This window comes from Henckelia pumila, chromosome 4, assembly GCF_033568475.1.
Source record: "Henckelia pumila isolate YLH828 chromosome 4, ASM3356847v2, whole genome shotgun sequence".
In the NCBI taxonomy this organism is placed as follows: Eukaryota; Viridiplantae; Streptophyta; class Magnoliopsida; order Lamiales; family Gesneriaceae; genus Henckelia; species Henckelia pumila.
Window position 1 is genome coordinate 78181060 of NC_133123.1, and position 23017 is coordinate 78204076.

At 35.1% G+C, this 23017-nt stretch overlaps 4 protein-coding genes across 7 annotated transcripts; 2 read left to right on the forward strand and 2 right to left on the reverse strand.

Moving 5' to 3' along the window:
* Positions 1-3414: 3414 nt before the first annotated feature.
* Positions 3415-6270, forward strand: LOC140859995 (uncharacterized CRM domain-containing protein At3g25440, chloroplastic-like). The gene is made up of 4 exons (XM_073262709.1): positions 3415-3923; positions 4088-4418; positions 5021-5428; positions 5525-6270. The coding sequence occupies exons 1-4, from the start codon at positions 3811-3813 to the stop codon at positions 6005-6007; spliced, it is 1335 nt and encodes a 444-aa protein (XP_073118810.1). The 5' UTR covers positions 3415-3810; the 3' UTR covers positions 6008-6270.
* Positions 6271-9320: 3050 nt separating this feature from the next.
* On the reverse strand, positions 9321-12818 carry LOC140864576 (syntaxin-32-like). The gene is made up of 5 exons (XM_073268843.1): positions 12201-12818; positions 10915-11165; positions 10613-10785; positions 10166-10366; positions 9321-9679 (listed from the first exon to the last, which is right to left on the reverse strand). The coding sequence occupies exons 1-5, from the start codon at positions 12430-12432 to the stop codon at positions 9520-9522; spliced, it is 1017 nt and encodes a 338-aa protein (XP_073124944.1). The 5' UTR covers positions 12433-12818; the 3' UTR covers positions 9321-9519.
* Positions 12819-14951: 2133 nt separating this feature from the next.
* Positions 14952-19358, forward strand: LOC140863907 (uncharacterized). Of its 4 annotated transcripts, none has more exons than XM_073267686.1 (2): positions 14952-15047; positions 15546-19358. In XM_073267686.1, exon 2 carries the CDS (start codon positions 15608-15610, stop codon positions 19172-19174), a length of 3567 nt encoding a protein of 1188 aa, XP_073123787.1. In that variant the 5' UTR covers positions 14952-15047; positions 15546-15607; the 3' UTR covers positions 19175-19358. The 4 variants fall into 4 exon arrangements, with proteins under 4 accessions (XP_073123787.1, XP_073123786.1, XP_073123788.1 ...); XM_073267685.1 differs by lacking the exon at positions 14952-15047 and adding an exon at positions 15088-15250; XM_073267687.1 differs by lacking the exon at positions 14952-15047 and adding an exon at positions 15088-15227.
* Positions 19359-19570: 212 nt separating this feature from the next.
* LOC140866316 (FCS-Like Zinc finger 10-like) lies at positions 19571-22141 on the reverse strand. The gene is made up of 3 exons (XM_073271288.1): positions 21958-22141; positions 20092-21124; positions 19571-19976 (listed from the first exon to the last, which is right to left on the reverse strand). Exons 2-3 carry the CDS (start codon positions 21075-21077, stop codon positions 19871-19873), a joined length of 1092 nt encoding a protein of 363 aa, XP_073127389.1. The 5' UTR covers positions 21078-21124; positions 21958-22141; the 3' UTR covers positions 19571-19870.
* Positions 22142-23017: the final 876 nt, after the last annotated feature.

A 23017-nucleotide genomic window follows, 5' to 3' on the forward strand; every position in this document is an offset into this window, starting at 1 on the left:
TACAACAGCGTTGTTCGTGTTTCTTGGTTGAATAAGGTTCTTTGCTTCTGCTCTTTTTAAAGGATTGTAAAAATCTTTGTATATGAATTGACTGTACTGCCCTGTGATGAATATGATGAATTTACCTCATTTTCCATATTTGAATGATTAAAATTTCAATCTCTTCGATTTGTTCTTAGATGTCACTTCTCTTGTCACCAGGTTTCACATGTTTGTTGTCTTTGAAAATATTGATAACCAAATTTCAATGATTCTCCTATCTAGGCTATAGAGTATTTGGTGGCACATGGATCTGATCGTGTCATCGTGCAGTTGATGACACGTTAGAACATACTTTTCAGATATCTTTATGTATTTTCATTTCTGCCTAACTTCTATGTGATCATTATCTTGTTATCTAATTCGAAATTAACAGACCAAGCCTTTTTATTAGATTCCAACTGAGTTCAATATCACTCTTGTACTCTCTAGTCTCTAGCAAGTTTTGAGAATGTGGAGCCAAGTGGGAAGGATATGGGGATTAATGTGAGGAAGTTTGGTGACAGATAAGTTTGGTGATGTTGATTTGGATGATTTAGATGATGATTATTTGTATGATTTTGATCCAGGGGGACTTCAAGTGCAATTAAGTAATCTTGATGTCAAGCTTATTTTTGATGATGAGTATCTGCATGAGCTTATTATACATTTGCTAGTTGCTACTTTTCTGAGGTTTCCATCTACCTCGTTGATTTGGAACTTTGGTTTGTTTAATATATTCGTTATTGACAGAACCTTCTGCTGATGTTTTCCTTGACTTCTAGTGCAGCCTATAATTACTAGAGTCCTTTATGTGCTATAATTGTGTTTGGATTAATATAATTTTAAAAATGTTTAATCATTTAAAATAAAATCCATTAAAAACTTTTTTAATGAATGTATTATTGATTAATTGTGTTTAGATTAATTAAAGAAGTACCCGTGAGTTTAATTATATGCAAAAGTGTTGTTAGATTAAAAAAAGAATCAATGGAGTAATGATTTGATCAATTATATATTGTAAGTGGGAATATTCACATCTACAATCTTTTTTTTTTTTTTTAAATTCACATTTACAATCTTGAGAGCTTAAAGTTTCAGATTCCCTGAAACTCGGTAGCAATAATGAATCTTAAAAATCCTAAAATAGCATCTGTTTGCTGAATTGATTGATCACCAAACCAAAGCATAGCCTCTTGAATTTGTTCTCTCTTTCAATGATCTTATGATGATGAATAGCTTAAATCAATCCAAACACATAAGAGAGAAGGGAAACAGGATTGGGCCTTTCTTACTTTCATCTGTCACTCTTCTAAAAATGGAAGCTCGTGAGATTTAGCAAAGTTTGCTCGACTTTTTCACAGATTTAATTTAATGATTAATAATTAAAAAATCCCAACTTCTTACAAAGAAAAAGTTGAAGTCTGTTCCATTTTTCATGTGCAGCTTCAGGAATCAGTCATGGAGTGAATTAAGTCACAGATTCCAGGGTTTGCTGTTGATCTTTATTTGTGAAAAAGTGTTTTTTTTTTCCTTTATTTTTTTTTATCTAAACCATAGTTGTCAAGGGCGCAAGGCGCACCGAGGCGCAAAGGGCTCTGGAGCCTGAGGCGCAAGGCAAGGCGCAAATGTTTAATTTTTTTAAAAATATATATTTATCGTAGAATAATTTTCTTAAAACATCAAATAATTAAGTCATAAATTCACACACAAAATAATCAAGTAACAAGTTCAGAATTCTTCAAAGTTCAATCATCCCAATCAAGTTCATATTAAATAGCTTAAAATGAGTTTGGATATAGAAGTTTAAGCTTAAAAAACACTTATGTCTAGCTTTTTAAAGTGTTTTAAATTTTTTTTTTAAAAAGCGGAAATGTTGAAAAGTGTTTCTTTTAATTAAATAGAAATAAACACAGAAGCCAAAAAGCCAAAATTTCTTGCTTCTAAAAAAATAATTAAATGTTTTTATAATAATTTTTGTAATAAAAAAGTTGGGGTTTTTTAATATGAAAAACACATTTTTTTTTAAAAAAATAAAGTATTTTTTCTTGGATTGACTTTTCTAACCAATTGCATTCTCTTCAAACAAGTATATATTACTTTTACATTGACCCCTCCTGCTTCGTACTTGGGTATCACGTTTGAAAACTATCATTTATAATCAATCAAGAACAACGTGAATTCTATCAGTCTACAAACAAAAAAAATGTTCAACACAGAACATTCCAAAACCCAAACAGTATTCCATTTTTCCCGCTTCTTCAACACAAATTTAACACAAAAGATCGCAAATATATAATTTTGGCTGGAACTTAGAGGGTGTTTGGGAGAGCTTATAAGCTCTTGAAAACAGCTTATAAACTCTTTAAATTTGTTTGGCAAATTTTTTGTCAAACAGCTATGAGCTGTCAAAATAAGCTGTTTTTAAAAAAAGTAAGGTCACCCTTATTTTTTTAAAAAAGATCTTATTTTGATATTTTACTTCTCCATATTATCCCTATATATTTTATTAAATTCTCACCACGCCCTCTTCCATTTTTTGCACTTAATTTCTCAAATTTTTTTTCTAAATTAAAATTAAAATTAGTTTTATTTTTTAATATATATTTAACATTTATGATAAATTTATAATTATTTTTTATGTATATTACTATTTAAAGTAGTTTAATAGTATTTTACTCATTTTGATAATTTCGATAATAAAAAGATCTTATAATACCAAACACGTCAACATCTTTAAGTTGTTTAAAATAAATTCATCCAAACAATTTAACAACTTATTTTTAAAATAAGATCTGACAGCTTATAAGCTACTAAAACAGCTTATAGCTCATAGAGGGGGAGGGTACTAAAGTCTAGGGGCGTGATCGGTTCGGGATTCGTCCCGTAACGCTCCTACCAAATTCTCATAGGGAACATACCCGACAAGTGTCGAAATTCGAATGTTCGGTATCCCGTCGGGTTGGGTGGCGATTTCTCAATAAATATATATTTTTTTTCTAATTTATGGAGACCCTCAAACATCTTCTTGATACATTATGAATAAATTAAACAAGTTTTCGGTTCATAGTCATTAAAATTAAAATATCTTCTTAGTACATACCAAACACAAACATTTTCCCAATCAAAGAGCAGTTAGAAATGGAATCAAGTGTTTTTTAAGCTAGACATATTTAAGTGTTTTTTAAGCTACAACTTCTGTATCCAAACTCATTCTTAAGAGGCAATATGTTAAATACTTAAATTGTTGGACGAGACATTGATATTTAGTCTCCAAAAAATATTGATTTGAATTGATTGATTCATTATTCAAGTAGCACTCAGAAGATGAATTTATCCATAACTCATTTGAAGGTAACAGAGAAAAGTTTACTGCACAATCTTGTGGTTTGTTAATTCTTTCACATCTTTTAAGATTTTGCAGGGAGCTTATATTCTCCGCTAAATTTTTGTTTCATAATTCCTTTTCAAGTACCAGTGATAATTTTATCAAACACCCTATTTGCAACATTTGTTTTTATATTTCTAAATTTGTGTTTCTATATTTCCTTCTTATTCCCACCATCCTAACTTTATTTTAAGGAGCTAAGCACCTAACGAGAACTTTTTAATACAAATCCCTTGAATGTAATGTCAAAAGTTCACTAAATGCAATCTGAAGTGACTTTTTATTGCAGATTTATTTTGTTCCAAATCATTCTGCATCAAACAGATAGGATGTCCAAAAGCATGTCTTCACCTGCTTCGGTCCTTCAACCATAAGTGGCCAAATCAAAGAAGATATAGAGAAACATGGCCATGAGAAATTTGGCAAATAAATCTCAATACCTAAAAAGTCCGTTGGCCCATTATCTTTACTTTTTGCCCCTCTTCTCTCAATCCTACCCCATACTTCATAACACCAGGTAATCTTTTTAACCACTTTTGTTAATATATTTGTTGAATCAATGGATATAAATTCTGCTACGACGGCATATCTAAGAATTCAAATAATTCTTTTGGAGTTAAAGAGACTGCTATTTGAATTATGAGCGATTTAACACAAACTGTTGTTTGTTTGGTTTTTTAGGAAGATGTGTATATACATGATATTTGACAGATACATTTTAGTTGCTACCGAGAAATCTTTCCACCATCAAATGGGACTTCGAGGGGACAATCTTTTAGGTGTTTCTTGGATTCATTCGGGTCAAGTTTTGATGAATGCGGAGTCTCTGGTGGATCAGAGTGGAAGAGATGAAACTTCCCGTGATGATTCGAGTCAAGTTACGGAGAAGAAGATGAAAAAACCGAAAGGAAAACGAGCAATGGTGAGGTGGTTGAAGTTTTTTAGGTATAAGAAGAAGAAAAACTGTGAAAGGATGACCTCAGAAGAAAAGGTCTTATACAAATTAACAAAGGTAGAAACTCTTATTTCACTGATTTACTTATGTGGTTTCATTACTTTTGAATGTTAAATCTATATTTTTCATTGAAGACTCAAGTTTATTACGTGCAGTCTTTTCTATATGATGGTTCATTATTTTTGAGCTTGAAGTCTTAACATTCTATATGCGTTTTGATGAACACAACTATGAGTTCTGCATCATGAAAACATTCTTAAATGTTTCTGTTTTTTCCGGTATAGATGAACACAGAGGAAAAAAAGGCACGTTTATGCTACACCGGGTGTTCTTCACGCTGTGGATCTTGGCCTTAAATGTGTGGGCCCCATGCCCAATGAAGGGCAATGCTGCATCGGGTGAAGCCGGTGTAGCATAGTCATAGAACCTGCCAAGTAAAAGTATGATCAACGAACACTTGCATCATAAAAACTAATAGGAAAGAAAATGATTTTGGCCTGCTATTTAAGAAGTAATGGAACTAAGTTTATGGATTGACATTTCTCTATTCTCTGCTTGGTTAATGTGCATGGCGCACATTTTACCTGTGTCAGCTGCTGCTTTGTTGTCCCTAAGGATACATAACTGAAACAGCAACCGCTTGTGTATGTTTCAACAAGGCTAGGAGAAAAGAGGAAAGATTGCTTGAAGCTCTTGACAAAATTAAACCCAAGGAGTCATCAGAAACTACACATGACCCAGAAATATTAACCCCTGAAGAGCACTTCTACTATTTGAAGATGGGCGAGAAATGCAAGAATTACGTCCCAGTTGGAAGACGTGGAATCTATCAGGGTGTGATATTGAGCATGCACTTGCATTGGAAAAAACACCAAACACTGAAAGTTATAGTGAAGACATTTTCTCCAGAAGAGGTGAAGGAGATTGCTGTCGAGTTAGCAACACTGAGTGGCGGCATTGTGCTCGATATCCAAGAAGAGAACATTATTATTATGTACAGGGGGAAGAACTACTCTCAGCCACCAACGGAGATAATGTCTCCGAGGACAACTCTCTCGAGAAAGAAGGTTTGTCATTTTATGCCGTTGCTCTATGATATTGATTCATTAGTGTCTGTAATTAAAAAACTAATGCGCCTATTTTTCCGATTTTCTTGAGTTCAGGCCTTGGATAAATCTAAATATTGGGATGCGCTGAGAGCAGTAAAAAGATACATACCAAAACTTGAGCAGGATTTAGAGCTCCTTCAATCGCAGTCGGAAAGGAAAACATGTGAAAAGCAATTAGTTGGTGTTTGTAATGTTGATTCTGGTGGCGATTCTGAGGGGTCAAACAAACTGAAAGAATTGTTAGCTAAAAATGTCGAAGTCGTTGGCGATGATGTATCAACGATTGGATCTGACATGGGTTCAGAATCTGAATCACTGTCAGATATTTTCGAGACAGACAGTGATAATGAGGATGAGGAAAAAGAAGAAAAACCTCTATACTTGGACGAGTTTGAAAAGTTTACAGTGCTTGCTAGTGAAGAGGAAAAGTTTGAATACCATCTGCACCAAGTATCTTCCAATACTCCTCAAGAGAAGAAAAATGGAAATGATGCAGAATTGTCGGATCTTGATGAGGTTGACAGATTAGTTTTATGAGCTTCCTCTCTTTTGAAGAAAAAGAGGAACTAGTTAGATAAAGAGTCAAGAAGGCTTAATTATAACCCTGTAGGTTTCTTTACATTGTTTAACAATTATGTTGATTGTGTCGTTGGTTTGAAATTTTTCCGCGAGTGAGAGGTCGGGTTATGAGGAGGGGTACAAAGTATTTTGGTAACATGATATTTTTTGAAAATGTTTTTACGTAAAAGAATAATAAATTAAGTTTATGTTTGTGTTTAGAAAATGGTTATTGTAAATGTTGAACATGTGAACGGTTTTCGGTTGAATCGTCGATTCGATTTTGAAAACATCTTATTAATATATGACGTGAGAACCGATAATCACCATCTTTTGGTGCGTACTGGATAAATCTTGAACTAACGTAATAGATTGCAAATCAAGTTATTTCAGTAAATAGCATTGGACAAGCCATGTGATAAAATATTTCAATAAAGTGTTATCAATCGTCTGATCACCGATAAGTGTTTCTCTATTTCACCAACTCGAACACATGTAGCCATGACATCTCATTATTTGGTATTACTATTGCATAAGCATAATACATGGATTCAATTGCTGACTTTGACTATTGCCTATTTGTTGCTAACTCGTGATACTCATCAGTTACAACTTAATCATTATTTAAATGCTTGGCATGAAATTGTTCATTAAAATGGTGGTTGTTTATGCATCTTGGATTTTTTTTTAAATTTTGAATGTTTGTGAACAAAAAAATATTATGTGTGTTAGCAACAAATGTCATTCAGACCTACCATAGAACGCCTATCGAATCAGGATAGGGACGAATACATCATTGCTACAGGAATAGCCTTTGAATTTCATGTCGTGGTGACGGCCGAGGAAGAAGATGTCAATTATTGGATGAACCAGTATTTCCCGGCTGAGGAAGGTGGCCCGATCGTGATAGGATTTGCTGCCAGAAGATATCACGGTCGGGAAGAGATAACAATTTTACAAATTTGTATTTTTACTCAATGCTTGGTCTATCAAATTGGAAAACTGTCATAAGTTTTGATAGGTATTTTTCAAGACTACAATCCGAACATCCTCGTCATTGGCTTTGCGAGAGTCGTGAGAGCTATTCAGTCAAGATTTCAAATAACCTTGAATCAAATTTTCGGGAGTTCTGCGTGTTGAGGATAAGGATTCGTATAGGAATGGACTTTAAGACAACGCCTCGTCAAAGACACGAGGATGTTCAACGACCTTTGGTGATTAGGTATAAGAGGCGTGTCTCTGAGAGATGAGAGATGGTGGTGGAGATTGTATGTACTAGGCCTTCCAATTTCATGAAGGCCGTCCAATTGTGGTGTGTTTCCGCAATCTTTGCTAGAGTTATTTGAACATTTTGATTACAACAAACTCATAGTAGGATGTCTGTTGACAAAATCATGGACTGTCTCTCCTCAATATTTGATGTATCCCTGAATCCATTTGCTGTGGACGTTCGGACTCTTGCAAATCTATTTTATGAATCTCATACAGATCAGTGATATATCCATAACTTCAACTGGATTATTCCAGAATTTAACTACATAATTCCTCTCTGAGATTGGTGCACATGGATGACACTCCGTCTTCATCCAACCCTTGTGCTCGTTGTCGCCCTTGACATGCACGTGATCTTACCGAGCTTTGATGGCCAGGGTTGACTTTAGCTCCAATTTCTCCTACTCTAGATCCAGACCAAGTACAAAAGTTATGATTAAGGAATTCTTTATTTTCTTTCATTTTTTGTCGGTTGAATGAATTCAACTGTCAATGAGGGTGGTAGTTTCTTATTTGAATTAAATTGGGGTCGAGTATGAGGACGATATCCCCATCTCCGAACTAGCCTTGAAGCCCCTGATAATAATCTAATGATGATGATATGATGTATGTGTTGTAAATGGAGTTGTCTTCATTTTACTTTAGTATTTCTATATATGACTTAAATCGAGAAACTTTTGAACTAAGAAAAAACTTATATTTGGATCAATGAATATTTAAATTTCTTGAATTTGGCTTAATAAAACATTAAGAGAGAGAGAGCCCTTTTATACTATTTTACATTTTTAACCAATGGTTACGATCAATCGAACACTTATTTAATCTAATGACATATATATGTTGTCTAGAATTCTTTAAAATCTATATCTATACCAATTATAAAAGTGTGAATTTATGTCAAAATTTTTCATTGTGTATTTTCAATGTTATCTTTGGTTTGTACACACTCGATAAATTATGTGAAGATATCTTTGTAAAATCAATTATTTGATACGATCAAAATTGAATAAAATGTGTGCATATTAGATAAGAATCCAGTTTTCAAAAAGATTGAAATGTCAAAACCTTATGTTTTTATTTTCTTGTAAATAAAGTGAACATATTTTTTTCACAAAGATTTTAAAACAATTTCCAAAAAAATCATAATTAAATACTCATCCAGTTTCCTAAAATATTAAAACACCAAAATACTTTGGTTTTTGTTAGGATCGAAAAGCGCGTGTAGAAGGGGAGAATACACACTTAAAAATATTTTAGAGCAACAATAGCTCGTTCTTGAAATGTTCAAAAATGAACCGAGCACCGATTAATTAAATCGAGCTTGGTTTTCAAACCAAGCGGAAGAAACTCAAAATAATCCTTCACAGAAACCGATTTAAACATTTTGGAAATCATTTGAAAAGAATGCAAGTTGAAATAATAAAAATAATTTGGTTACAGTATTTTATCAAACACTTTGTATTCAATATTTTGATCTATGAAGAACACATAAAATGTTTTAACAATGCATCCTAAAAACAGTAACCAAAGTAAAGTAAATGCAATAAATATATACAACCATAAGTTAATTACAATTTATTGTTAAATCTTAAATTTAATAATAAATATTTATTGTTAAAATCTCAAATTTATTAATAAATATTTTTTTGTTAAGTAGTGTGAATAGCTACAATTTTATCACAAAATTTTAAAGACTTTTAGTTTTAAATATTTTGTTAATTTTTTGTTATTTATTTAAAAAACCGATTTTTTTATAGTTAAAGAATAATTTTTTATTTAATAATTGTCATATATTTCAATCTCGAATTTCCAAAATGCACAGATATTTTTATTACTACGATAAAGAAAATAGTGTACGAATGATTGGTACTAAACTAAATTAATATAAGATATTTACCTGTTAAATTTAATCTGTGTAGCCCACCAAAGTGTAAATTACATACAAAAATATTAGATCCAAGGGTAAGAATTTAAAGTGCATTCATTCCACAGAAAATAAGAAGAGGAAACAAAGTTTGGATTTACCATTACTTTGAGTTTGAAGTGACCATTTGAAAATTTTCTTTTCAGCATCCAACATAATACATGACAATACACATGAATCCCCCCATGTTGCGCAATTACTATATCTCCAAAATATAAACGGCATTTTGCGATATGAGTACACCAAGTCATCTCACCATATATATTTCGCGGTGCAGCCGCCTTGACATTATGCATCATGCCACGAAGAAAAGGAATATCATCAGAAAGAAAATCAACACAAAGAATATTTTGATCATCAGCCATCTATTAGATGAGATGCTATTGAGATACTTGAGCAGAGCTCCTTGAGCGCCCTCCACGTTGGCCACCGTGTCATCCATGTTTTCATCAATCCTACAAACATTTCCGCCACAAGACTTAAATACGAGGAACCAAATTGAGATGACTCTTAAAATATATGAATGTAATCCCAATCCGAATGAAATCATAAATGTGCAAGCAAGTTAACAAATCAGATGATGTGATGTAACAAAGCTAGTCAACTTCAAATCATTTCATCATTTTTTTCGTATCACTCAAATTCAAAATGCATTTCACGCACACCAAGTTTTTGGAAGTGAATTTAAGTTCACAAAACCAGAAAAAATAATGTGACTAATGCATTTTGTCTACTCTGAATAAAAATCAATGATTAATGTTCATAACAAGACTAGAATGCCAATGATATCTAATCAAAATAATTATTACGAAACCTGAAAACAACTAAATCTTGTTGCTTAGACCTAAAAATCATGATTATTTATGCTAATTTTCGTAAATATATTGCTTGGTATGAATCGATATATAGTACGTGATACTAGAATGTTGTGATATATCAACCTGATAGCAATTTCTCCTTGCTGAGAAACTAAAGTAGCCAGCTGATTGAAGATATTGCCCAGCTCGTGAATTGTTGATTCTACATTTTGAAGAGCTTCTGCTCTACTCTGCATGTAGCTGTCTTGTAGTGGAACCATCTGCTGTTGCTGTTGATTCTGTTGTTGCTGCAATAATGGCTGAGCCTCACCGTCCGCTTGATTCCTGTTACAGGAATCACAATTATAAAATAAAATAAAATTGAGCCCTGCAAATGATACTGTTTACATCTGTGTGCATGTTATGAAGCTTTTCGTCAGAATCATAAAATATTTGACCTTGACCTACATTCAAGTCATTCAAAAAACCATCAAAGTACTTAATCGTTCATAAATTAAAGGTGCAGACAGAGTAAAAAGCAACCAAGAATCCATGAGACCTCGAAATGGGAAATACACATCGTGGACTTACTTTGGGGACAGTTGAGATGAAGGTACTTTCCCGCTAGCCCATGGAAGAGGGGGAGCAGAGGTACTGGCAGCAGACTTTGCAGCCAAAGGACGCTGACGAACAAAAGGATTTGCAGGGTTCTTGGAAGCAGAAGAAGAAAATAACTGCCTTCTGTTTTCATGAACCTTCAAGTTCTGCAAAAATACCCCATAATACATAATTTGATTCAGATAGTAGGACAAACAATATTTAAGTAAATACGCCACCAAAAAAAGGAAACAGAGAAAGAGGATATGAATGTTGGCAGAAATTTCTCAGCTCACCTCTGTCCGCATGGTCAAAACTTCCTTGAACTCCTTTGTGGTGCTCATTAATCGATTTTTCAAATCATCTACAACTGTGGTAGAATGACTGGTGGTATCACTGGATGTATTCCCAGTTTCATTACGTGAATTGCTGAGAAGCTGGAGCTCTACTACAGCAGAGTTAAGTGCAGTTATATCTTGCCTAATAACAGCTGTAATCTCCTGGATTTCCACGGTGGGGTCGTCAAAAACTGAAGTCCTCTTCGCCACTATGGTGAAAAGGATAAAATTATCAGTTTGATCACGCCATTACATAAATAAAACAGACAATTTTTTTAAAAGGCCTCGCCGTGTATTTTCTTTTAAAAAAAATAGCACTCTCCTGTACTTTTTTTTTATTTTTTTATTTTTAATGAAATGAATTTCATTAAAAGTGGGTAAAAAGACAACTACACTGGGCATCCCCAGGCAATACAAACCACCATATCCAACTCAAAGTACTAACACATTACACTTAAGAAAGAAGATTACATGTATTTGGTACACTTCTAAATACTACCAATTTGTTTTTTTCTAACCGCATCATCTATGTCAAGCTTGACTCCGTCAAAGAGGAGTCGACTCCTGTACTTTTCATTACATAAGAAATCGCTATTTTAAATACCAAACACACAGTTGGTCTACTGGAGATAATTTCCTCAAATATAAAGGCAAAATATCACAAAATAGAAATATAGGATTTCAAGCTAAATAAGAAAAACAGATAGGCACTGATTGCTGATATAGAAGTGTCCATCGGCGAGCTTGTTTATATTCAGCTCAGCTCCATTAAGTTTTAAAACCTCTACGACAGTATTCCATTGACTTGATTTTTGCCATGTGTTTGGCGCAAATGCGTATAGCTGCGGCCAACCAAGAATCGGTGGTGCAGTTGATATTCCATATTTACAAAAAATAAATAAATAAATGTTAAGTCAAAGCAAGAACATCGAAGCAAGATATAAAAAAAAACTCTGCATTTAAATAGTTCTTTCAAATCATCATCAAGAATGGGGGAACCAAAACATAATGATCCAATTGGCATCCCCACAACTTCCTACTCTTCAACCGCACCACCACCAAATTCAAGATGCAAAACGAAAAATAACCAGGAATAGAACAATGCGTATAATTTGTAAATGGAATACAGCTGTTAGGCATGTATTAGGAACCATAAATCACAATCATACACGATCAAAGCAGCGTCAAAATGGTTAAAACAGCCATTATTGATAGGGAAAGAAACCCAAAATCCAATCACTCACATTTTGCAAGCTTAGATAGCTTTTGCGAGGTCTGATGAATCCCAAGCCCAATCTTCGATGCTCTGCGATTGAATTCCGACTGCATAGCCACCGCGGAGCGCGGTTCCTCCAGCTTGGATCCACTGCTGCTCGGCCCATTCTGCGACGATGATGACTTCTTTACCCTCTGCGCTATCCCCAAAAACTCCTGCGTTCGATCCCGGATCGACGCATGCCCACCCTTCACCGGCATTTTTGCAACACAATAAGATCAAAATCTCAGGACCCAGATGAACACAAACATTAATTAACAAATAAATGCCCCGGAAATTCAAGCAAATTAAGCAAGCAACTGGGCTGATAATTGACAGATCTTAAACCGTTCGATTCCGCAAACAGAAAAGAAATCGGGATCAATGCAACTGGGAACGAATCTACGATCCAAATGAGAAGATTACAGACGAAAATTTGTGCGCGCTCGCGATCATTTCATTTTGTGGTATGGATGTTTTCCGTTAACCGTAAGCTTAAGGGTGGATGATAATGCCAGATCGATTTCCATATTGCCAGATTATTGACGAAATGCCAATTGTACCCTCCTCTGCTACATGCTTTGTTCATTTCCAGAGACACGCACTATTCATGTATTGTTGGCATTCGCAATTTTTGTTAGATTAGTCATTTGACTGATGGTACAAATATCAGTTTCACATTCACCATTCCGGTAAGGTTTTTCTTTCTTTTTTCTTTTTTTTTTCCTTCCAAAAAATTTTATTTGCAATAACTTTTTTTAAAATTATTCTATATTACACTGGAGTACTTCTCCCCCATGATATGATCAAATATTAGTCTTTGGATCATCCACACACATGTCAATTTTCATAAAAAAAACAAGGGACTCACATGATCTAATGGTGTTGAATTAGGGGGTGAAATACTCCCGGTGTAGCATAGACTAACCCAACTTTTTAATACCATGAATCACACATTCATATTATATTCATACGGGATCAATGGCGGAATCAAAATTCTTGAACTATCCGAACTAAAATTTTAAACTCTAGAATTGTTCAACTTTTTGAATCGAACTACCTGGGTTAATATCAAGTTAATCCAAAATTTTCGAAAAATAACATATACAAAGTATGGGTGAGATCGTGTCGGAACCCGTTCGTAACCCCCTTACCGATTCCTGTCCTGATAAGAATTAAGATTTTTTTTCTATCCTGATCCCGTACTCGAAAAGTGTCGGAACCCGAATGTTCGAGATCCCGAACATTTGGGATCCCGTCGGATAGAGAGAGGAAATTCCTGAAATTTTTTTTTTAAAAAAAAAATTATGAAAAAACTCAAACAATTTCTTAATATATTACAAATAAAGTAAAATTTATTTGTATATAACCATTAAAAACATCTAATAAACTAAAATAACTACTTACTTAATACAATAAAAACATATAATTATTCAGAATAATAAAAAAACAAAATGAAAATTTATAAATCAACATTAATATTAAAACAAATAAATATAAATATAAAAAATAATTATTTGAGAGATAATTATAAAATATTAATATTAAAATAGAATTATAAAAAATATTTTTATAATTTAATTAAAATTATTATTATTATTATTATTATATTTGGGTCGGGTTGATAATCTCGTCGGGTAAGTTTGTTGATCCCGAACCCGATCTCGTTCTCGAAATTGATCGGATCGGGAAAAATTCGGGACGAGAAAGAGTTGAAAATCGGGAATGATCAAGAATTTTGTCAATTTTACTAGCCCTATATAAAAGTTTAAAATTTTTTCGGGTTACTCAGGCTAAAGTCTGGGTGCCACTATACTTTGGTTCACCATTGCACGTGATCAATATATCATGTTAAAAGTGAATGTAATCGATTTTAAATCTATTTTTTGATACACCGCTTAGTGTGAACATTCATGTTTGTCATCAATGAACATTCACATTAACGTCCAAATGATAGATGGTAGCTAGAAAAAATTGACTTCTCATTGGTTTTTGCATTTGGAGAGCTCCGTGTAAATAGTGTTCTCGATTGTTTAGGCATGCGTCCCTATTTAATAGCGCGAAGCAAAAATATTATCCAGTGTCGAGAATAGTTACGAGGCTCAATCGAGGGAGCTTAAAGTATGTCCTATCACACTTTCTTTGGAGTCAAATTTTGGTTCGACATCGTATTTGATATGCATATTCCATTCCATTTCATGGATTTATAATAATTTCAAAAATCATTAGCAATATATTTTCATCTTTTTCATCAACCAAGAGCCACACTTGTGGCCACCCGGGCTCTGAATTTTTTTCAATTTTTTGTATATATAAATTTTGAAAAATTTTGGATTAATTTGATATTAGCCCGGATAACTCAATTGAAAATATTAAAGAATTCGAAAGCTCAGAGTTTTATCTCGAAAAGACCAGAAATCCTGGTTCCGGCACTGAATATGCATCTGAATATGACACACATAAATTTTCCGAATAAAAAAAAAAAAACCCTTTTCATTTTATCGTGTGAGACGATATGAGAGATAATTTGCCATTAAAAAAAAGTAAGAGGGAAGAAAATAATAGTCTACACCATATATTGGAAAATATACTATTTATAAATGTTATCACATATAATATCTATATCTATAAAAATGTGTTCATATTATTTAAATAGCAAGATGCGCTGTTGTCAAGTCATTAGAAGTCTGCAGAATCATAAAGTGGAGGGGTATAATGGGAAACGAAATGTTCCCTGAAATGGTAATGGTCTTGAAATGAGGCGAACTTTGGGGAAACGTGAAAGTGCCCCCAACACATCAAAGGATTCAAAAATGGAAGAGGGAGGTGTACAACGGTAATTTCTCACACTCTCTCTCTCTCTCTTTCAAGTTTCAATATCCGTTCATCACTAAAAAACTTCACACTGATTTCGAAGCCATCAAACTCTGTTTTCTAAGCAGTTTTTTGGTGATTTTTTTTTTTTTTTGCTCTTCCTTCGTCTGTTCTTCGTGCTCTTGCGGTTTTTGAAACAATGGTTCGTCTCTTCGCTGTCATCTGGTGCGTGTAATCATGCTTGCATGTGTTTTTTCCGTTGCTGAAGCGCTGTGATTTGTTAGCGTTGGAACCACTGTGTGTGTTTTTTGTCATTACTTGGGTATTTTTTTAAAAAAATAAAAATAAAAAAATTTTTGTCGGTGCCTGCTACAGAATGGATCCCATTAATTATTGCTTGCAAATTCAAATTTCTACTTGCGTGGAAGTGAACGTATTTTTCTGCTCTATCTGTACTTTTTTTCTTTGAGTTTTACTGGTACAGTTTGCTATTCTCATCATTTACTCGTCAAATTTCCAGATTTCGTTGGTAGACAAGTAGTTCTGTTGAACCCATTTACTAGAGGTTATTGATTGGAGAAAATGGTCTCGGGTTCCAATGGGGAATTACAATGTAAGAATATGAACAAAAGGGCTTTGGAGAATGGTTATATGTCCCAATGGAAGCACAGGAAAGTATCTGCATTTCGTCAATTTCCCCCTGGGTGCGGTCCCAACTCTGTGTCGGTTAATTTGGAAGCTGCAGAGAATAACGGTGATGGAGCAAGCGTTTTTAGGACAGAAATTGTGAATGCTACTGTGAGAGGTGGTGTTGATTGTTGCAAAATCGCTGGTGAGAATGCAACTCAAATTCTCAAAGATTCGGGAATGGAGGGTGTCAAGGAACTGACTATGGAAACCAGATATCGAGGTACTGAGTTCACAGCTAGGGTTGATGTTGAGTTGATTAAGGCAAGAAGTTATCCCGTTGAAGGAGATACAGCTAGATCACTGAATGCGGTGATGGGGACATTGACTACTGTGGCCGTGGATGGTTCATTCAATGTTGCTGAGGATTTCTTAACAAAAACCGAACCCCGTGGAGTTGGTTTATGTAATGACTTGGAAAGTGATGCTTTTAACAATATGCCTGAAGATGGAGGTCAGAAGATGGTGAATGAGTTAAATGAGGTGGAACATTTGGAGATGCTTCAGAACTCTATGGTTAAGGGAAAGCCAGTGTTGGATGCTATTGCTGCTATTGATGGAGTGGGTTTGCCAGGTCTTTCTCATACATCATCTTCCCCCAAGGGATTAAATGTCAGCAGTAGAGTCGAGTTAGGAACCACACACAGACCAAAGGATAAATACCGGAGGAGAAGGGTGTCAGCTGTTCGTGACTTTCCTCCACTTTGTGGGACTAATGCACCTCAACCAACGAAAGAAGAACGATCGATGCTTACATGTGAAAATGATTATCTAGATGAAGTTAAAAGAGGGCCGGTAATATTGACAAATGACTCAAACAGAGAGGAACCAGGAGAGATGCTGAAGAGAGGTGAACGTGATCGGGCTGAAAATGTTGATTTGAAATCTGAGACAACCAATAAATCTAGCTATGATTCAGGAAGAGAGACATTGGCAGAGAAACTGATCGGTGGTGCTGGAACGAGTGATTTTCAGGGGCCAACGCGAGCCAGTATGGAAGTTCGACCTAAGAGTTTTAAAGAATTCAACGGAGGTGTAAAAGTTGTCAAAATCAAGAAACCAGAAGAAACGCAAGCTGTGCCTGGATCGAGGGATATGGGAAAGGCACCACTTCATAGGAAAAGAAAAGTGGCTTTTTTAAATTTAGAGGGTGTAACAAGAAAAGGGGAAGTCGCTTTGGTTAATTCAGATGGTGGAACAAGTAAAAGAAATTTGGCTTTAGTCAGTTCAGAGGGTGGGAGTAGAACAGGAAACATGAGAAAGCAGCATTCATCTTGGTCGCGAGATTCTGTAGGCTTTACTTCAAAGAGTGATCTGATGGCAGATTGTCCAGGGCCATCTGTTAAGAAAGCAGCTCCCGTTTCCTCTGGTGCTGATGGTAGACTCGTCATTAAGGATTTGGAACACCGTGGTGCCTATGATCACCAGCCTGAAACTACCCATAATTCTATGGCCCGGACAGTGTTTGTTGGCAGTGATGAGGTTTCCAAAGGACCCATAGGAAAAGAAGTTGTTATTCATTCGCCAGGCAGCAGCAATAAAATGAAGCCGACTCATGGTGTTTTGAGTTTGGTGGATGAAGCGGATAGGAAGGCTGTGGGTGGTGCGGTGGCTGCTCCTTATGGTACATGGAAAAAATTGAAAATTATTTTCAACAATTCAGGCGGAGGAAAAACGAAGGAACAGTTTTTTTCGTGGCAACACAAGGGCAAAGCTGTTGCTAAGAAGAGTTCTTTTTCGAGGCAACACAAGGGCAAAGCTGTGGATCACAAAGTTTTTCAGCCCGGTGTTGCAAACAGGAGTCCTGGTGCATTAGTACTGGCTGATAACAGAGGTTACGGGCATAAAGCATACCCACCTGACATTCTTAAACCTCCTTCTGGTTTTAAGGCCATCCTACCTCCATTTGGACGTAAAAGTTTCAGTCACGGTGATGCTCGCAAAAGGGTGAGAGAAACTCTGCGGCTGTTTCATGCTATTTGTAGAAAGCTTTTGCATGAAGAAGAAGTGAAGTCCATGCATGAGCAGCGAGAAATGTTGAGGCAGCCCAAGAAAGGCCCTAAAAGAATTGACCTTCGTGCCGCAAATCATATCAAAGATGAAGGGAAAGAAGTTAACACCGGTAAGATTTTGGGAGAAGTGCCAGGCGTTGAGGTGGGCGATGAGTTTCAGTACAGAGTGGAGCTTGCTGTTATTGGTATTCATCGTCTGTATCAAAATGGCATAGATTCAATCAAACTTAATGGAAAGATGTTAGTTGCCACTAGTATTGTTGCTTCTGGGGCTTATGCTGATGATATGGAGAGTGGTGATGTCTTGATATATTCTGGGCAAGGGGGAAATGTTGTTGAGAAGGGCAAGGAACCTGAAGATCAGAAGCTTGAAAAGGGAAATTTGGCTTTGAAAAATAGCATATCAGCAGAGACTCCGGTTCGTGTTGTTCGTGGATGGAAGGTGAAGAATGCCGATTCCAAGACGGTCCCCATATACATATACGACGGTCTGTACACGGTTAAACGGTATTGGACCGAAACTGGGCCACATGGCAAGAAGGTGTTTATGTTCGAGTTGTGGAGGAATCCTGGCCAACCTGAGCTTGCTTGGAAAGAATTGAAAAGGTCTAATAAATCCAAAACACGGACAGGCGTATGCGTTAATGATATATCTGGAGGAAAGGAGCCTTTTCCTATAAGTGCTGTTAATATTCTGAACAATGAAAAGCCGCCTTCATTCAACTACATTTCTAAGATGATATATCCAGATTGGTACCATCCTATTTCCCCTAAAGGTTGTGATTGTACAGGTAAATGCTCTGATTCTCGCAAGTGTCAATGTGCTGCTAAAAATGGGGGCGGAATCCCGTACAACCGAAATGGTGCCATTGTTGAAATAAAACCTCTTGTGTATGAATGTGGCCCTTCTTGTAAATGTCCCCCTTCCTGCTATAACCGAGTTAGCCAACGCGGAATCAAGTTTCAACTCGAGATCTTCAAAACAGAGTCGAGAGGTTGGGGCGTGAGGTCTTTAACCTCTATTCCTTCAGGAAGTTTCATATGCGAGTATTCAGGGGAGCTTCTTGAAGACAAGGAAGCCGAAAAAAGAGGTGATGATGATGAGTATCTTTTCGACATTGGCCATAATTTCAGCATGCCTGAGGAACAAACTAGGATTGTTGATTACTGGGAAAGTGGATTCACGATTGATGCAGCTCAGTATGGCAATGTTGGAAGGTTTATTAACCACAGCTGTTCACCTAACCTTTATGCTCAAAATGTGGTGTATGATCATGATGACAAGAGGATGCCTCATGTCATGCTTTTCGCTGCTGAGAACATTCCACCTTTGCAGGAGCTGACCTATCATTACAACTATAAAGTGGATCAGGTATGTGATTCTAATGGAAACATCAAGACTAAGGATTGTTTTTGTGGTGCTTTAGAATGCAGAGGCAGGATGTATTGAATTGGATATGACCGACCAGATTGTGAGAAGTGTTTAGTATATAATATTGACATGGTCTGTTAGGTTCTTTTGCATACAACTACCACTTGTAATACCCTTGGGGGTTATATTTTGGATCAAGAATCATACGGAAAACCTGGAGATTTTTCCTTGGTGTTCCTCTAACACGTGTAGTCCAACCAAAGCTTTTGGTGGATAAACTAGCTTTCTTCTCTCTTTATTATAGTTCTATATTCATCTTTAATTGGTCAAGGGCCTCAAGGCAGACAAATACGTCCCCACACAATCGAACTCGAAATTTTTACCGAGAACAATTTGTTATATAGGTCGAAGGAACAATACTCCTATATGCACATTTTTTGGAAAAGATTCTGTGTAACTTTAAAATTTCTCACTTAAATAAATGTCTTGAACGACTCAAGTTCAGTCCGAACTAGCTTAAGAAATCGCTCGCCAGGCTGACACATAACAATGTATTATGCAAAAAAAAAAAACACAACATTCTTTACGTTTCCGGACCATAACCACGATAAATGTAACACATTCATCACTAGCTAGTATGATAATCCGAGGCCTCAAGCACACGTACATAAACGGCCCTGAGCAAAAATCGAATATCATCAGTATCGGTCTTTTCATGCTTGGGTTTCACCAATCATGACTATGGTATTTAAAACCTCAGCTTCATACATTATTTCAAACTCTGTTATTCTCAGATGAATTAACGTTGGATTTCTCCACCTGTTCATCCACCAAAATCTCCCGTGAACGGCAACTCAAACTGCAAAACGCTTTCTCACCCCTGCATAATACATCAAACAATCAATAATGAATCATCAAATTCGAGCAAGAAAGGTCATAGAGGCATAGCCCAGAATTGTGTAAAAGGAGTGAAGGACAATGATTTTGAGGCAAACCTGTAAATGAAAATATCTTCACCATCCAAGTTCTTCTTGCAAGAGTAACAGAATTTCAAGAAATCCATTGAAGGATAAGAAGCAAGATCACCGGAGTTTAGCACCCCATCATCTTGACTTTTCTTGAAAAAACTGGTTAATTTTTCGTCAGTGCATTCCAAAATACAGTCGCGAAAGATGTGAGTAACTTTTGATTGTGGGCCGTGATTTCTAATGCAAGTGTAGTCCTCAGAAAGCTCGATTTCACTAGGTGGAACTGAACTGATAAAACTAGTTCCAGAGTGAATGGAAGCAGGAATTGAATTCAATCTTCCTTCCAAAGAATTGCCTGGCTCGACATTTTCTTCACAAAACATAGATTTTGAAGGCATATGGTTCAGTTTATTCTCGGGTACCAAATTATGAGACCTGGGTTTGGAGCTTCCGAAATCAGTTAATGACAAGTTACGCTTGCCACAATCTAACGAACAAGATCTAAAAGTTCCCTCCGGGGATTCCTCGATATCAAAAAGAATGGTAGAATCACCTTTTTGGATAATGTCAGTCTTGTTATTTGGAAAAACAGCAACATTCTTGGGCAATGACATAGGTTTCTTCAAAGAATCGAAATGGCTATAAAACTTTGAACTTCTTACATTCGTTTGATACGCAAAAACTATATTTTTACTATCAGATGCCTGGACAGCCTTCCCGGATTGTGTGGTTTCAACATCAAGAGAATCTATTATGCTTAGGCCTATTTTGCTGCAATCCCAGCTCTTACGATGCCCTTCTTCATTCAGTGATCTCGGTTTCCTAATGGGATTTCCTGTGCTCGAAAATATCCTAAAATCTAGCGTTGAAGTAGGACTCTTAACTGAATCAAACTCAGGATTAATGGCATTAATCCCCACAGATAAACCTGGGACTTTAAAGTATGACTCATTTTTATGCTGCTGGTCCAGATTATCAGAGTGAAAATCAGATTCAGAAATTGAATCAGACATCAGTTGATCTTCCTATCAACCTTTCTGGTGTGATCTAGTTTTCTTGCCTGAATCAAAATAATATAATGTCACCAAGGAAACAATGCAGTTCTTTAAAAATATAAATATATCAAATGTAGCATTGACAGAAGATAAAAATACATAGAAGAAAAATGAAAAATGCCAACTGCATTGCACAATAAACACCTAAAACACTCAAGAACGAATGCAAGTCAATAAACTCAATTGTAGGCAGTCAAGAAACCAAACCCCATACAGAGAAATACAAGCAGACAATTGTTGATCATTGAAATGTGAAGATTATATTCAAATAGTGAAATAGAAAAGGCCATTAACATGAGAATTTCAGTTTAGCGAAAGCCCAAATAAGAACAAAGTTGTTTTGATTAATCAAAAGACAATCCATCCCAGAATAATAAAATGATTACTGGTTAAAAATTAAGTACAAAAATAGTCAACGACTTTGAGTAAAGAATCCCAGATATTTTCACCAAAATTTCATGATATTTTCACCAAAATTTCAGGAAAAAGGTGACAACGAACGAGTTCAAATATACACAAAACCAACTCTCAGTCATCCCCAAATCCAAATCTAAAGGTATCCTTGTCATGATTTAAAAAGGAAAATTTTCAAAAAGAAAATAATATTGGTCGAGCCATACATAAATCAAATTATTCACAATGTATAAATTCAAAAAAAAAATAACAGATTCCCTATGTGTGATTCATCCCATGAATAACCCATGCGATAAAAATAAACAAACCCACAAATATCATTCATTCATACGGAAACTGTTCTCCGAATATCACCTCATGATCTTGATCTATACACATAAAAAGAAACGCAAAAAATAAAAAAATAAATAAAAAAAAATCCGACCTTTTTGCTCCGAAGAAACTTGCGAGAGATGGGATTCTAGCGAAACATTAAAGGAACCAAAATGCAGAAAGATTTTAAAGAAATGAACAAGACGGAAGGGCTCTTTATCTCACACAGTTTGTGTGTGTGATGGGTTTTTGGGAGGCAGAAGGAACCTTGTACAGTGGTACAGTACAACTCTCTACTTTGCACCAAAATCAGGGAGCAACGAGTTATGAGCTCCTCTATATATTTATATGAATCGCCTATTTTTATGAGTTAATTAATTGCATATACACCCTCATATTACACATCCTATTAGCTAAACCCCTCTATATTTTATATTTATAACACTTATATGGTACATCGATCCTCGTTTTAAATTAACTTTGACATCGATCTGACACGTATTTAGTTCATGTTAAGTATAATATATAGATGATAAATCAATGTATTTGGATGACATGATAATTTGAATCAAATTATGCTATCATGATTTATTGTTCGGTGATCAATAACTGATATAATATTTTTAATATCTAGAGTGACGATCGATAAAATTTGACATCGATCTGACACGTATTTAGTTCATGTTACGTATAACATATAGATGATAAATCAATGTATTTGGATGACATGATAATCCGAATTAAATGATGTTATCATGATTTATTGTTCGTTAATCAATAACTGACACAATATTATTAATATCTGGATTGATAATCGATAAACATGCATCATGTGTATGAATGATATTTTTCTATATAATTTAATTATACATAAGATACAAATATTTTTAAGTAGTTCTTTTTTTATTTATTTAAAAATTTTCTGATATTTTTTTGTGCTTCAGATAAAAAAAATTTTTGTTTGAGGGATAGTGGACTTCTGTACTAGGTACTATTGGATAAATTTTTGAACTTAATTATGTAAATGGGCTAAGTATGAGGAGGTAAATACAAGTTTTTTTTAAAAAAAAATTATATTGCCAAATGGCATTTTACATTTGTATTGCTATCAATTCTCAGTGTAAATTGCGTGTATAAGCATCCATACGTTTACTAATTAATAATAATTAATA